General features: G+C 34.7%; 1 protein-coding gene across 1 annotated transcript; it reads left to right on the top strand.

The window, feature by feature from the left end:
* Positions 1–1845: 1845 nt before the first annotated feature.
* On the top strand, positions 1846–16034 carry LOC113513945 (ras-related protein Rab-24-like). The gene is made up of 5 exons (XM_052892327.1): positions 1846–2283; positions 8006–8094; positions 8709–8835; positions 10845–10992; positions 12848–16034. The coding sequence occupies exons 1-5, from the start codon at positions 2170–2172 to the stop codon at positions 12973–12975; spliced, it is 606 nt and encodes a 201-aa protein (XP_052748287.1). The 5' UTR covers positions 1846–2169; the 3' UTR covers positions 12976–16034.
* Positions 16035–17642: the final 1608 nt, after the last annotated feature.

Below are 17642 nucleotides of genomic sequence, written 5' to 3'. Positions count from 1 at the left end.
TCGTAGAATACTGACGGATTTGACAAAGATTACATATAAAGATCCGTCAGTATTCTACGACTATGACAATATTAGAGTATACTGTCTGCCCATTATACTTTTCATGTATTGCTATTCGTGAACTGAGTTGCTATATACACTATGTATCTTCACATTTCATTGACTTATTAATTTATTTATTTATGTACACTTTATTGCACCATTTATAGAATAGTAAACACATTTAACTGTAATAAGAAATGATACAAAAGGCGGTCTTATCGCTAAGCAATCTCTTTCAGACAACCTTTGGGTAGAGAACATTGAGAAAACAAAGAAAAATAAAGGGTAGGTGGCAATTATATTTCTTATTTGTATTTTTTTTCAAATATACAGTTTTAGAAACAAATTAATATTAAATTTAGATCACGGTTAAACCATCCTAAATTATTTATACACAGAATAATTTTATTCCGATTTATGCAAGTAAAACCACGGAACACGGGTAGTTTATAATGAGTATACAATTAGTAGAAATAGCTATATATTAATCAATGGAGCTATGAGAAGATATCTTTGAACTGTCAAATCTGAGCCAGTTAACGTTTGTTATAGAAGTTGCCTCGAGTGACAATTGAAAACAACGTCTAACTGTTTTTAACCATACATAAATAAACTAATTTGATGTTTTCATTAAGCTATGAATTTTGAACTTTATTACATGTCATGATCAAATGTCTTATTCGAAAAAAAATTACTTAAATGCTACGCAAGTGGTTAAAAAATTACAAATATGTACATAAACTATCGATCTGGCAACATTTTTAGTGGCCGTTCGTTGACATCATTTGACATTGACAGATTGTAGTGAACTTTATTTTGACGTTAATTAATAAATAATCTAAGATAGATGGTGTTTATACCAAAGATTTATTCTTATGTTTTGTATTTGTATTGTTCAATGTAATCGTTAGTACTATTTGCAATTTATGTTGTACACTCATTTTTGTTTCTTTAAATTTGACTATTAATCTTTTTTTGTAATTATCCACGATCATTCTCATGTATTTTTAAACTATATACGCCTCAGATCTTGACTTTTTGCGCGTAGGAAAAAAATATATTTGACATGACGTTAATATTCACTAATATAGTTGACATTGACATCTGCTGACAAAAGATTTTTTTAATATTACAAGTGACCAGATTTAGGCAAATATGCTTTTTTAGCATTCGTTAACTATAAATTAGTATCATTTCGCATATAAGTATAATGTCTCGTCTTTCATTATTTCAATTTTTTTTTATAATTATCTACGGTTTAAAATGATAAATATTTGCATTTGGATTGAGCAGTGGCGTAATTATACTATTTAAGACTTTTGTAAATTAATCGGATGGGGTCCTTCCTTTATTTATTAATTTATTTAACTCTTTATTGCACCAGAAACATAAAAATATACAGTTGCAGTTGAACAATTCAAGTAAAATACAGTACATAAATTATAGATTAAAACATATTCATAGAGGTATAAAAAACTAGTTTACCGCTAGGGCAATCTCCTACAGAGAACCTTTGGCTAAAGGAGAATAGATAGATTTTATTTAAAAAAAGCTCGCTGTTCTATTTTCATTTTTAGGCTAAGAGCCCCCTCAAATCGGGGGCTTGTGTTTCTCATTCTACTACTCTATTATTATGCCACTTGCAATTTAGTTCCATTTCCAAATCATTCGAGTAGAGTATTTAGCCTTTTTTAAATTTAGTTTAGGTGGAAAATCTAGCACGATGTTGGCAACACTAGCCGAATACTGACAGCTGAATCCAGAGCCGTGAAACATATAAAAAAAAACTAACAGATGTTTGTATGGTGATTGTCATTGATTTGTATTGTTAATTGGTCAAACAAAAGATAATTTTATTGTTCTTTTGTAGATTATGCATATTTGAATGAATATATCATAATTTAGTTTATGACTTGTTTCTTTGTGTTCTACTAGCATTAGTCCCGAAGCCTTGAATAGAAACACTAGTTCGTGAACTCGCGATGTACATAACAAATAATTTAGTCGGCCAGTGCTTTTGTTTTCGAATTTTCAACTTTTAGTAGTTGATTCTACGTGAAAATCTACGAGGATATTTCAGTAAATTTTTTTAATTGTTGTTAAGTTGACCAGTTAATCTAATTAACCATGTCTAGGTGTGATTTTAAAGTGGTTTTATTAGGTTGTGAACATGTTGGAAAAACCAGCTTGGTTATAAGATTTGTTACTTGCAGCTTTAACGGTAATGCCCCATATCAAAATGTAAGTACCATTTAGATAAATACAGTACATTTTCTTTAAATTTATACTTATTACGCATTTTTTTTTTATACTTGGCAGTTACTTTGAGAAGGCAACCTTAGTATTTTTTTTTTATTGAATTCTTATTATTCATATTATTTCAATATGAATAGACTGGGAAAACACTGATACAGTCAATTAATGTAAGAAGCTATTTGATTCAGCCATTTGTTTTTTTTTGTGTCCCTTGTCATTTTATTAAAAAGATATGCTTACATATAACAGTTTAACCTAGTGCAAAGTGCATTATACTGGTGTTTTTATATTTATTGTATACTAGCTTTCGTCCGCGGCTTCGCCCGCGTGGATCTTGGTTATCGCAATAGGCAATTTTTGGAAATAGTAATATTTTAATTTCGCCATAACTTCAAAACAGAATGTCCAGTTTTAATCATTCAAAGACCAAATGTTATCTACATAAACTGTACTTAGTGATGAAATAATTTATTTTGATAAGGATTAATAGCATGAGTAAAATTAATGCATTTAAATGTAGTCCAAAAAATTCAAGATTTTTATATACAAAAATGGTTGTTGTGCCTCACTCGACATAGATAGGTATAGTGTTCTATCTTTTATAGTTTAGTTTCTATCTTTTATAGTTTAGACAGCGTACGCAAAATAAGTAACTTTTCTGGTTGATTTTTACACCTTGTGTCCAAAAAACCCAAATATTTTATGGAACCCTATTTTTTTCTAAAATATAATTTAGCCAATGTTACTCATGGATAATGTAGCTTTCGAATGGTGAACGAATTTTTAAAAACGGTCCAGTAGTTTTTGAGCCTATTCATTACAACTAAACAAACATACAAACAAAGTTTTCCTCTTTATAATATTAGTGTAGATAATAAATAAATAAATAAATTTAGAAGCTTTAAATGGGTACAATAGTTGTGGTTTTAGAATGGCTAAAACCACAACCATTGTACCCATTTAAAGTTATAATATTAATACTGTAACTTATTTAAACTATAGTTATGTATAATTATGGAATAAACTATAATTATGGAAATCGGCTATTGTCACTCCTATACCGAAAGTAGATAATCCAGTAGAACTAAAAGATTTGCGTCCAGTTAGTGTTCTTCCATACTTGTCGAAAATACTGGAGAAAGTTATTTACACCCAGTTGTCTAAGTATGTTGAGGAAAATTGTATCTTACCAGCGATGCAATCCGGCTTTCGCAAAGGTAGAGGTACAGTTTCTGCTTTATTGGACGTCGTTGACAATATTCTTACGAGTCAAGATAGTGGAGAGGGATCACTTCTAGCATTATTAGATTACTCTCGTGCTTTTGACAGTATCAGTATTCCACTACTTCTGGCAAAATTGACATTTTACGGTTTGGACGAACAGTCAGTCGGATGGTTTACGAGTTTTCTCGATAATCGTAGACAGACTGTTAAATTGGTGGGGAGAGCTGGTAGACCTGCGTTTTCTGATTCTTCGGAAGTCACGCGCGGAGTGCCTCAGGGCACAATACTCGGTCCATTACTGTTTATTTTATATAGTGCTGATCTTATAAAACAGATACAACATTGCAAATATCATATTTATGCAGATGATGTTCAACTTTATATCCCGGCTTCTCGCGGAAATGTCTCAGGAAGTGTTTCAAAATTAAATGAGGATCTTGAACGTATTGCGAATTGGTCGGTTAAAAATGCAATGATGTTAAACCCCAAAAAATCTGTATACATGGTTCTAGGATCTAAAAAACAAGTAAAATTTATATTTAGCCAGAATCCTGACATATATATTTCCGGGGAAAGAATTGACTATGTTAAAGAAGCTAGGAATCTTGGAATAGTAATCGATAGTGAACTACGCTTTGAGACTCATGTTCTAAAACTAGTTCAAAGCTGCTTTTATCGTCTAAGAGTTCTATATCAAATTAGAAATCTTCTGAATGAGGAAGTTCGTGTCACTCTTTGTGAATCATTGATCTTGTCTAAATTGAATTACGGCGATTTAGTGTATGGACCTCGATTGCATTCTAAAACTCAACGTCTTATACAGCGAGTACAAAATGCATGTACTAGATTTTGTCACAATATTCCGCCTAGAACGCACGTAACGCCATATTTAAATAATTATTCCACCTTAAACATGTCCTCTCGGAGAAACTTTCATCTCGCTTGTACAGTATTTGACATCTTAAAGTATCGGCGACCGGAATATCTATATTCTAAATTACAATTTAATTCATTCCATGACAAATATAGTACAAGACCCACGCGCTACTTATTAGCAGGGCGTCCTCATAAAACTGTGGCGTTTGAGGGAAGTTTCCGCTACCAAGCTACGAAATGCTGGAATAATATACCACCCCCAATAAGATTGTCTAATAGTAAACACATTTAAAAAAAAAACTTAAAATCTTTTTAATTAATAAACAAAAAATTGGAATACCCAATAGGTACGTAGCCGAAATATTTATTGCCTGAATATCTGAATGTGACAGAAAGTGATCTCTGACTACCCCTCATCTAATGGTATCTGTTATTTATTTATTTATGTAGAATATAATGTCAAGTGGAGGCAAATATAATGGACACATACAATGCAGTTTATTTATATGTGTATGTGTGTGTGTGTGTATATATATGTATGTGTATGTATGTATGTATGTGTATGTGTGTGTGTACGTGTATGTATATGTATATATATATATATGTATGTGTATGTGTATGTGTATGTATGTGTATATGTATGTATGTGTGTATATGTGTATATATATTTATATTGTAAATTTTTAATGAAAAGTTTCGCGACTGACTCTTGGCCACAGCAGAATATCAGTGTTTTGCTCTTTTAAGGGCAAAGCAATAAACTGAGCTGTGACCATTTTGTGTTACTATGGCACACGCATGAAGGAATGTTAACAAAGGAGATTGTTAGATTATGTATTTTGTTTTTGTATTTTTGTTTTTTTATTTGTGCTTTTTTTATTTTTATTCTTTTGTCTCTTTTGCTGTGTATTACGTGTATGTTTTTTTTTTTTTTATTGTAATTTGTGTGCTGTAAGTAATGCAAATAAATTGTCTATCTATCTATCTATCTATGTTTTAACGAAATAATGAATTTATTTAATTGTATTATTTATCCACTGTATATATGCTTTATTATAAATGCTCTATAAGATATAAAATAAATTAAACATTTATGTCCTAATTAACATCTATTGTGATGGACTATATGTAGGTTTACGAACTGTAGTTATTTATTTATTTTAACTTTAATACACCTAGATAGCATAATTGGTGGACTTAGTACCACATGGCGTTATTTGCCAGTTGAACGTAGACACGTAAATGGTGGACTTAGTACCACATGGAATTATTTGCCAGTTGAACGTAGACACGTAAATGGTGGACTTAGTACCACATGGTATTATTTGCCAGTTTAATGTAGACATGTAAATAGTGGACTTAGTACCACATGGCATTATTTGCCAGTTGAATGTAGACACATAATGTTGGACTTAGTACCACATGGCATTATTTAAAAGTTAAATGTAGACACATAAATGGTGGACTTAGTACCACATGGCGTTATTTACCAGTTGAACGTAGACATGTAAATGGTGGACTTAGTACCACATGGCATTATTTGCCAGTTGAACGTAGACACGTAAATGGTGGACTTAGTACCACATGATATTATTTGCCAGTTTAATGTAGACATGTAAATAGTGGACTTAGTACCACATGGTATTATTTACCAGTTGAATGTAGACACATAATGTTGGACTTAGTACCACATGTCATTATTTTAAAAGTTAAATGTAGACACATAAATGGTGGACTTAGTACCACATGGTATTATTTGCCAGTTGAACGTAGACACGTAAATGGTGGACTTAGTACCACATGGTATTATTTGCCAGTTGAATGTAGACACATAATGTTGGACTTAGTACCACATGTCATTATTTTAAAAGTTAAATGTAGACACATAAATGGTGGACTTAGTACCACATGGCGTTATTTACCAGTCGAACGTAGACATGTAAATGGTGGACTTAGTACAGATATAGATGACAGGTGAGGATGAAGACAGGTCAGTCTGCACATAGTGAAAAATTCAACAAGAATTAACCACTATGGTTTCCAGGGGAAACTACATAGAGGTCAACTTGATAGGGTATATTGCTAGCATATATATATACATACATATATATTTTCAAATTTTACTTAATTACAAAGAGTATTTGAATTGTACTCTAAATGACTTCAAAATTAGTAGTAATAGAAAACAAAAGATAAGGGTCTTCATTTTAATGGTTTTAAAGTAAATATACTTAAAATAATGTAGCCTTATTAATATTATAAATACGAAATTGAGTTTGTATTTAGATAGATAGATAGTTTATTTACATTACTTACAGCACACAAATTACAATAAAAAAAACATACACATAATACACAGTAAAACGGATAAAAGAATCAAAATAAAAAAGCAACAAAACAAAAACATTATATCTTTATTTATACATACATACATATCTGTCACGCCTGTCTCCCATTAGGGTAGGCAGAAACAATGGAACGCCAAATGCTTCGATTCAAACAAACCTCTTTCGCTTCTTCCACATTCATCAATCTTTTCATACACGCTCGCCGGTTACTTTTAATTTGGCCCTTCTTCAGCACGTCGCCTATTTGGTCGACATACGTACAAACAAAGACGTACGTACATACGACATACGTACATTCTTTATTTATCATTTATTTATTTATCATTCAATTTTAAACAAGATTTATAACATAGGCTTAAAAAAGATTTTTTTTTAATGAATGATAATAAAATGGTACCCTGCCTGTGCTAACGGTAACTGGTGGGGTACCAGTGAGTGATGATAGGTGATAATGAAAAGGCAGGTCAATTAGCCCATCGTGATGATCATGCCTAGATTTGAATATGATGGTTTTCAGGGAGGACTTTTTTTTTTGACGGGTGAAAATGGTATGGTAAGCTCGCCTGCGCTGACGGAGTACGCTGGCGGAGCACTAGTGAAGGGTGATAGATGAGAATGAAAACAGGCCAGTTAGCCCATCATGATGAATTCATCAGGAATTAACCATGATAGTTTCCAGGGAGAACCGCGAGGTGGTCAACCTGGTTGGGTATATTGCTAGCAATGGGATTCTCAGTCTCCATTACTCACAATCCCTTTCCCCCTTTTCAGGGAGGACTGTGGGAAGGTTGACCTGACAGTTCCTAACATAACTAACAATTCTTTCCCCCCTATATAAGAGGACATGCTTTTTATCTTGGTTATTTTTTTTTTTGTTTATACAACTTAGAATGGCAAACAAGCTGACGGCCCACCTGATGGAAAGTGGTAACTGTCGCCTATACGCATGAGCACTACCATGGACATAACAGAGTATACTGTTTCGCCCATGATACCCTACCTATGCGTTGCCATTCCTGACAACTCAGGTGTTATTCCTCTGTACCTTGTAAATTCACGCCATATCCCACCCTTCAAACCGAAACACAGCCATGCAAACAACTGCTTTACGGTTGAAACACGAATGGGACAGAGGTACCCAAACAATCGACTTCTGTACAAAGTCTCCCTCTGGTAAAACGAAGAACCCCAAGTTATAGTCTATTGGAAAAACCTCGACTGTGTTTTTATTATTATTATTATTGAATTTTTGCTTTCAGACGATCGGTGCAGCATTTTGTGCCAAAAAAATGTACTCGAAAGGAAGGGATTTCAACGTTGGGATATGGGACACTGCTGGTAGTGAAAGGTAAACTATGTTTATAGCTGTATGCACAATATTAGTAGTTCATAATTTATTGTTTTTTTTTTCTAAAAATGGATCCAAAAATAGGGAAAATTACCTAATGGTTAGCTGTTAGAGAATGCCATATGGTATTAAGCTCGCCATTTGTACAAATTTTATTTTACTGAACTAGTTGTTATTTTTCACAAGTCCATATCACTGGTTATTTGTATAGAATTATTTTGTTTAATTCCGCTACCGTTAGTATGTGTGTGACTGCCAACACTCGAAGATCGACCGCCACTATTACTACCAGATATACCACAATTTCCATATTAGCCATTAATCTCCGACTGCCATTATGTTCACGCACGTTTTGCGAAACTGCAAAATTTGGATTAACACTAGGCTCCGAGCAGCGATCTAATAATTTGCTTGAAGATGCCTCGTTTAGAGGTGAAACACTAACTTCTGGTAGTAATAGTGGCGGTCAATCTTCGAACGTTGGCTGTCACACGCATACTAACGGTAGCGGAATTAAACAAAATAATTCTAATCAAATGACCAGCATATTTTATTGTTTAATAAAGAATAAACAAATAAATAAATCATTGAATAGCTATATTTGTTCTCGACAGATATGAATCCATGACTAAAACCTACTATCGTGGCACACATGCAGCTATAATCTGCTACGATCCTTGCGACATCTACTCGTGGGAGAGGCTCCAGCATTGGATGCGAGAACTAAGGATCGTGGAAGAGGTATATACTAGTTATCATTATCATAATTACCTTTATCATCACCGCCATCATCACTTTATCGGAACCATCACCTTTAGCATCACACTTTCATCATCAACACCACCTTTAGAATCACTTTCATCATCATCACTTTTGTCACTATCTTCAGCATCATAGCTTTCATCATCATCACATTTATCACCACCACCATCTTTAGCATCACCACTATCATCATCATCACCTTTATCAACACCACCTTTACCATCACCACTTTATCATAATAATCATCGTAATTACAATTATCATCACCACTAGCATCACTACTTTTATCACTATACCCATTAATTTTATCATCATAATTACCTTTATCATCACCACTTTAGCATCACCACTTTCATCATCATCATTATAATCAACTTTATCATTATCGTAATTACCTTTATCATAGCCACATTTATCCACACCACTTTAATCATCATCATCATCAGCTTTAGAAGTCAGAATTCAATCGGGCGATTTCGGAGATTAGCGTGACCGACCATCGTTTCCATATTATTTCTTTATTCATTTGTCATTGTTGCTATTTAGTTACGTCTTTCTCTATTGTTTGTTCCGTCTTTGTATTTCTCATTAGTTCCACTTTTATCTATAAATCTCTTGTCTGTTACTTATAGTTATGCGTCATAATCTAGTATTATAGATAACGGAATGTGAAATATACATAGATAATTGACAACTGGACACATTTTTTTGTCATTAATAATTTTTCAACTAAAACTAAAGATTCGGCAGCATGGTCATTGATCTTAGCCTGGTCCTTATGGAACAAACCAAATTAAAATGAATAAATAAATAAATAAGTGCTTTATATTATTCTCAAATTCGTGTATAGTATATATCATATATGTGTAAGTATATTTGTTATTCATATATATCTATTCGTTTATACATGTAATTTTAGTATGTATGTATATCAATAATTACTAGTACCGCATTCGAGTATTCTGACACTTCCCTACGGTTGACTGGGAGAGAATGTTTTTAGCATTAAGTCCGCCATGTATACATTTTTGTACTAATGAATAAATAAATAAATAAATAACTGATGTCACGCCCCTACTTCACAAAGCCGCAGGATACAGCTATTTTTATATACATATATTTTTTGGTGGATGGATATTTATATGAGCACTAGCTGACCCCGTAAACGTTGTTTTACCACTTATTGCGAAATATAGAAATCGCGATTAAAATACAGGGGTTGATCGTAAAACGATGAAAATTTAAAGTTGTATGTATTTTTCAATGCTAAATTATAATAAAAATAAAAAAATTGTCAAAAAAATAAAAAATAAATTTTGGGGTGACCCCCGTATCATTGACGGGTATGAAAAATAGATGTTGGCCGATTCTCAGACCTACCGAATATGCACACAAAATTTCATGAAAATCAGTAAAGCCGTTTCGGAGGAGTTTGGTAACAAACACCGTGACACGAGAATTTTATATATTAGATTTATATAATAGTGCGCCACCTACTCTTTGTCTTTCTTTTCTCAATGTCCTCTACCCAAAGGTTGTCTGGATGAGATTGCTCAGCGATAAGGCCGCCTTTTGTATCACTTCTCATTAATATTTACTGTATTTGTTATTTCTCTTTTTACTTGGTGTAATAAAGTGTAAAATAAAAATAAAATATTTATTACTCTTTCACGCAACAAGTACTGAACGGATTTGAATGAAATTTGGTGCACGGATAGGTTATATTCTAATTTAATACACAGGATACTTTATGTATTCAATCAATGCGAGCGAAGCTGCAGGATACAGCTGTATTTATGTACATATATTTTTGAATGGATGGATGTTTGTTACTTTTTTACGCAATAACTATTGAAGGGATTTGAATGAATATTGGCGCACGGGTAGGGTATATCTTAATTTAATACACAGGATACTTTATGTATTAAATTAACCCGAGCAAAGATACATATATTTTTTTTTGTAAACTTAATAATTTTATTTTCCAGGACTGCAAGGTATACCTCTGTGGTACCAAGAAGGACATCGTGGACTCGGGCGCGGCCGCCAGGGAAGTGTCCGAGGAAACTGTCGCCAATTACTCTAAGGGTCTGAACGGCCACTTCCTTACATCCAGCAAAACTGGAGAGAATGTCGGTGAGTTTGCCAGCTTTGGATTTTATAGAAATAACGATTATAATAGTTGCTAGTTATAGCGACTCGCTCTGGCTTCGCATGGATAGTAGAAGAGCATAAATGCTTAACTTGTTGCATCGAGTACGAATTAGATGGGTATAGTAAGTTATCCATAAAAGATAGACATACGCTATTGCGGATTTTTTTAGACCTATAAAGGGGAATCAATCCCAGCATACTGCATATGTTTTATTATATTTTAAACGGATTATGTACCGTATTAGATGAAAATTTTCAGTCGATTCGACGCCTTCCCACATTTTGAACAATTATCGCCGTATTTTAACAATTTAATACAAAACAATATATTAAATTAAGGACAAGCAAGCTGAAGTAGCAATGAGCTGGTCACATAGCTCGAAGAACGAGCCGACAACCGATGGGGAAGAAAGTTTCTTGGGTGGCGACCACGAACGGGTAAACGTAGTATAGGACGACTTCCCACTAGATGGAGTGACGACCTGAAATGCGTTGCAGTGAGTCAGTGGATGCAGGTGGCTCAGGACCGTTCCTTATGGCAGTCTATGGGGAGGCTTATGTCCAGCAGTGAACGGGTAATGGCTGAAATGATGATGACGATGAATATTAAATTATATATATATATATATATATATATATTCTTTATTGCACTTGTAAATTACATTGTTAATGCATTTATAAATATTGTGAGCAATGGTGGACTTATCTCTGACAGAGATCTCTCCAAGTCAACCCAGTACAGTGAGAAAGCATGTTCTTAGCGGGCAGCTGAAGTGCTACAACTGTTAATATTTAGAGTACATAAACAAATATACAGTTAAATAAAATATTAAGATACATAATAAAATATTACATAAATAGATTTTCTATAAATAAATACAATACCTACCTACTTATACAATGGATGTTAAAATGAATATACTACTTACAATAGAAATTTAGTTGAATGATTTTAAAGTTTGACAGTTCAATTATAAAAATGAAAATTTAAGATTATGACTCAAACGAAAGAAAATGTAACTTCAACCTTTTCTTGAAAGAGGTAATTGAGAGGCTCTCTTGTATGTGGGAAGGGAGTTTGTTCCATAATAGGGCAGCTCGATACGAGAAAGAGTTGCCCATAAAATGTGTTTTGTTACTATATACAGATGTTTATTTCCAGTTTATATGTAGGGAGACTTTGTACAAAAGTCGATTGCTTGGGCACCTCTGTCCCATTCGTGTTTCTACCGTGAAGCAGTTGTGTTTGCATGGCTGTGTTTCGGTTCGAAGGGTGGGATATGGCGTGAATTTACTGGGTACAGAGGAATAACACCTGAGTCCTCAGGAATGGCAACGCATGGGGGGTACCATGGGCGAAACAGTATACTCTGTTATGTCCACGGTACTGCTCATGTCTATAGGCGACGGTTACCACTTTCCATCAGGTGGGCCGTCAGCTTGTTTGCCATTCTAAGTTGTATATAAAAAAAGTTATAGTTGGTTAATTATATAATACGTCGCCGTATGGTCCCGGCATAGATTAGGCCACCCCTTCCTTTCCCGTAGGTGTCGTTAGAGTCGATTAAGGGAACATAATGGTTGGGAGATGAGAGGACATTAGCGTCTGAAAATGAATAATCATATTTGTATTATTAATATAATAAATACAAAAGTATGTAAGAATGAATGGATGGATGTTTTGTTACTCTTTCACGCAAAAATTACTGAATGAATTTGGATAAAATTCGATATTTTATATCCTAACTTAGTACATAGGATAGTTTGTGTACTGAATTACTTGAGCGAAGCAACGGGATACAGCTAGTGTATTATAATTGTAAATTTTCTTTTCCAGAGGAACTTTTCCAAAAAGTCGTCGACGACTGCGTAGCTGATCTGAAACTGATGAAAGATGTCGAAGAGCATAGGCGGCAACTAATAACAATAGAGCCGGTGAAACATAAACGGTTTTGTGCATGTTGATGTAATAATAACTATATTTTTGTATGGCAACACTAGCAATAATAGTGTTTGCATTAACCAAACACGGGCTAGAATCCAGGGCTGTAAAATTTATAAAAAAAATAATAATATTAAAAAGCTTTACTAAGAATTTTAGCGGGAAAATTTTTACTATGTAATGTGTTTTTTTTTTATTTACGACAATTTATTATAATTTTTTAAAAAGCTTTATTTTTTTTGTCTATTGTCACAAAAATATTATTATTGTCTTATAAATAAGGGTCAAAATATTTAATGTTTTAAGCTTAGATCTTGTGCCTCTAGCTTAGATTATATAGATAGAGTGTCTCCACGCAAATACTTTGTCAATCGGCCAAATATTAGTTTAAAAAATCTTATCTGGGAAATTTTTGTTCCAATTACTTGCAACACTGAAAAATGTGTGTTTTTATTAAAAAAAAAATACATTTGTCATATTTTTGTGAGCCATTCGTCAAATTAGCTTACTGAATTTTTACATGTTTTTTACATTCGATCTGTATATAATCTATATAATATCTATAATTTAAAGCCTCTAGATGTAGTGTCAGGTCTCAAAAAATGTCGCAAAGAACTGTTGACTGACGTTTTTTATTCGTTTTATGCGAAATTATAAAAATATAGTATTGACAATAAAATAAATTTAAAAAAACGAACGGCCTGTATTCTAGAAGCAAAAAATTAAAAGATCAATACAATTTTTTATTGTATAAAAGGGTCTGATTTAAAAAAAAAAGTTGGGCAGTTTGTCTATGCATTTCTAGAGAGACGCTTTATCTGTGTTTATAATCTATTATATATGTGTATTAATTGCTCAGAGCAACAAAAATATAGATGCATTTTAAGGTCACAAAACAATGCTAAAAATTTGTCATTTCTTTTTTTTTTTATTGTAGTAATGTAAAGGTGTTGCCAGAAATAACTTCTCAAATTACCCCAAATTACTAGGATTTTTTTAATGTTAAAGTCTCGTTATAAATTCTTCGTCTTTGATAAATTTTATGTAATGGTCTAAGCATTGAATTACTCCATTTATTAAAATATAAAAATTGCAAAACTTTATATAGCTTTAAAACATATTAATATTAAAAAAAAAAACATACATTGATATACAACCTTTTTTTTGTTGGTCTGAACTTAATATGAATTGTCTATGCTCTCTCTCTCTTTTGACGGTACAAAAGATACCATAAGTCTATAAACCACAAACGTCCCACTACTGGGCATATGATCTCACTATGTATAAAGTAGACATCCAACTCTCATGCCAGTACGCTCGTCATGTTGTTTCTTACCACCACCACCAACAGTGAGGGTTGATAGGTGAGGATGGTGGCAGATCAGTTGATACCATCGTGTATTCCACTAGTGTCAGCCACGACAGCTTCCGAGACCGCGTGGATAGTATATTGCTAGCAACGTGACCCCTGAAAGTATTTTTCACGTTACCCATTTCCTGTAGTATAAAAAAACATGTGATATTTATTATATTCTATTTTAGTTCTGTACTGCCGTGCGGTCCCGGCATAGAATAGGCCACCCCTTCCTTTTCCGTGGGTGTCGTGAGAGGCGACTAAGTGAGGGCCAGGGATGGACAGCAGCGTCTCTCTTTAAACATCTGTAAAGCCTAACTGCGGTTGCCAACTCGCCTGCCAAGCGTTGCAACTACTGGCAGACCCCCCAAGGGGGGAGAAGGGATTGTTAGTAATGGAGACTGAGAATCCCATTGCTAGCAGTATAACCAGGTCGACCTCCTCGCGTTTCTCCCTGGAAACTGTCATGGTTAATTCTTGATGAATTTATCATGATGGGCTAACTGGCCTGTTTTCATTCTCATCTATCACCCTTCACTGGGGCCCCGCCAGCGTATCCCGTTAGTGCAGGCGGGGTTACCATATCATTTTCACCTATCAAAAAAAAACCCCAAGGGAGAGGCTTATGTTCAGGAGTGGAGAGTTAAAGGCTGATGATGATGATGATATTAGTTTAAGTTGTTTATTGTATCAGCCATTAACTGGCCACTGCTCTACATTGCCTTCCCCATAAAGAGGAGTTCGCCGGTAGTTGCCACGCTTGGCAGGTGCTTGGTAACCGCAGTTTTTTTTATATAACTTAGAATGGCAAACAAGCTGATGGCCCACCTGATGGAAAGTGGTAACTGTCGCCTATACACATGAGCAGTACCATGGACATGACAGAGTATACTGTTTCGCCCATGATACCCCCCATGCGTTGCCATTCCTGAGGACTCGGGTGTTATTCCTCTGTACCCTGTAAATTCACGCCATATCCCACCCTTCAAACCGAAACACAGCCATGCAGACAACTGCTTCACGGTTGAAACACAAATGGGACAGAGGTACCCAAGCAATCGACTTTTGTACAAAGTCTCCCTCTGGTTAAACTTTATAGATGTTTTAAGAGGGACGCTGCTGTTCATCCCTCTATCAATGAGCTCCCTTAATCGCCTCTCACGACATCCACGGGAAAGGAAGGGATGGGCTACTCTATGCCGGGATTACACGGTCAATTAATCACACTAAATATGTCAATTAGGGGGGAAAGGGATTGTTAGTAATGGAGACTAAAAATCCCATTGCTGGCAATATACCCAACCAGGTCGACCTCCTCGCGGTTCCCCCTGGAAACTATCATGGTTAATTCCTGATGAATTCATCATGATGGGCTAACTGGCCTGTTTTCATTCTCATCTATCACCCTTCACTGGTGCTCCGCCAGCGTATCCCGTTAGCGCAGGCGGGGTTACCGTACCATTTTCATCCACCAAAAAAAAATATGTCAAATAACTGTGCATTAGATTAATTTTCTTGACGTTTTTCCGATAATGTGTGGTCTTTTTTTTTGTAATACTGTACAAAGACTGGGCCCAAAGTGAAACAGCTTTATATATTTATAACAGCCATTTAACATGTTTTTTTTAATTCAATTAACTTTTAGATTAACTTGTGGATAAATAATCTTTTATAGTTTCCACTAAGATCAATTTTTGTAATGAAATAAAAGTGCTTTGTATATTTTCATTATGTGTTTTATTTATTAACTAGCGGCCTGTCCCGGCGTCGCACGGGTGAACATTGTAAACATTTCCCTTCACTGCTCTGCTCCTATTGATCGGAGCGTGATGAAAAGTATACTACAACCTGCCCAGGAGTATGGAGAATAACTGTACCAAGTTTCGTTAAAATCCGTCAAGTAGTTTTTGTTTCTATAACGAATATACAGACAGACAGACAAAAATGTTACTGATTGCATTTTTGGCATCAGTATCGATCACTAATCACCCGCTGATAGTTATTTTGCAAATATATTTCATGTACAGAATTGACCTCTCTACAGATTTATTATAAGTATAGATTAAAAATTGTGTTAAAAAAAATTACTTCATATAAATTCATCACCCTTATTTCAGCCATTATCCGTCCACTGCTGGACATAATTCTCCCCCATAGACTGCCATAAAGAACGGTCCTGAGCCACCCGCATCCACTGACTCCCTGCAACACATTTCAGGTCATGCTCCATCTAGTGGGGAGATAGGACGACGACACTACGTTTACCCGTACGTGGTTGCCACTCAAGAACCTTTCTTTCCCATCGTTTGTTGGTTCTTCGAGCTATGTGACCAGCTCATTGGCACTTCAACTTGCTTATCCTTCGAGCTATGTCGGTTATTTTTGTTCTTTTGCGGATACCCTCGTTTCGGATTCTATCACGCCGAGACTCAGAGCATAACTCTTCATAGCCGGGGGGAAAGGGATTGTTAGTAATGGAGACTGAGAATCTTATTGCTAGCAATATACCCAACCAGGTCGACCTCCACGCGGTTCCCCCTGGAAACTATCATGGTTAATTCCTGATGATTTCATCATGATGGGCTAACTGGCCTGTTTTCATTCTCACCTGTCACCCTTCACTGGTGCTCCGCCAGCGTATCCCGTTAGCGCAAGCGGGGTTACCATACCATTTTCACCTATAAAAAAAAAAACTCCATAGCCCGCTAAAATAAATTTTGATCTATCTTAGATGACTTAGAAAGTCATCGTGCTAAATCCCAGGTTTATAACGATGGGCCAACTGACCTGCTCTTTCATCCTCACCTATCATCTCTCACTGGTGTCCCGCCAGCGTAAACCGTAAGCGCAGGCGAGGTTACCATTTCATTATCATCCATTGAAAATAACCTTGTAACCGAAACACAGCCATGCAAACACAACTGCTTCACGGTTGAAACACGAATGGGACAGAGGTGTCCAAGCAAACGACTTTTGTACGGGAGACTGTACTTTTTAGTGGTTTTTGGTGGCTCTTTTTGAAGTTAGTTAAAAAAAAGACTAGGTACTGTAGCTACCTATCTACACCTATAGACTTTACTTGTAGTATATTGGAAATTATTGTACCTAAGGTTGGCAACATTGGAAATGTAATTAAGCGGGTCTGTCATGGCGTCCTTCGATAAAAGTGCATGTTTATTTTATAAGCAGTTTTTTTTATTATAAAGAAAAGTTATTTAAACGTGCAAAGCGCATCTAATGTCATACAACATTATATTACTTCTTTGGAATTTTAAATTAATGTTACAATGAATCATAATTAGAAATTACTCACAGGCGCCAATCGGATTTCCCAAG

Source organism: Galleria mellonella, unplaced genomic scaffold (genome assembly GCF_026898425.1).
Source record: "Galleria mellonella isolate WM207_F2 unplaced genomic scaffold, CSIRO_AGI_GalMel_v1 utg158, whole genome shotgun sequence".
NCBI lineage: Eukaryota > Metazoa > Arthropoda > Insecta > Lepidoptera > Pyralidae > Galleria > Galleria mellonella.
The sequence above is the reverse complement of the archived record's forward strand: the minus strand, read 5'-3'. Positions and strand labels throughout refer to the sequence as shown.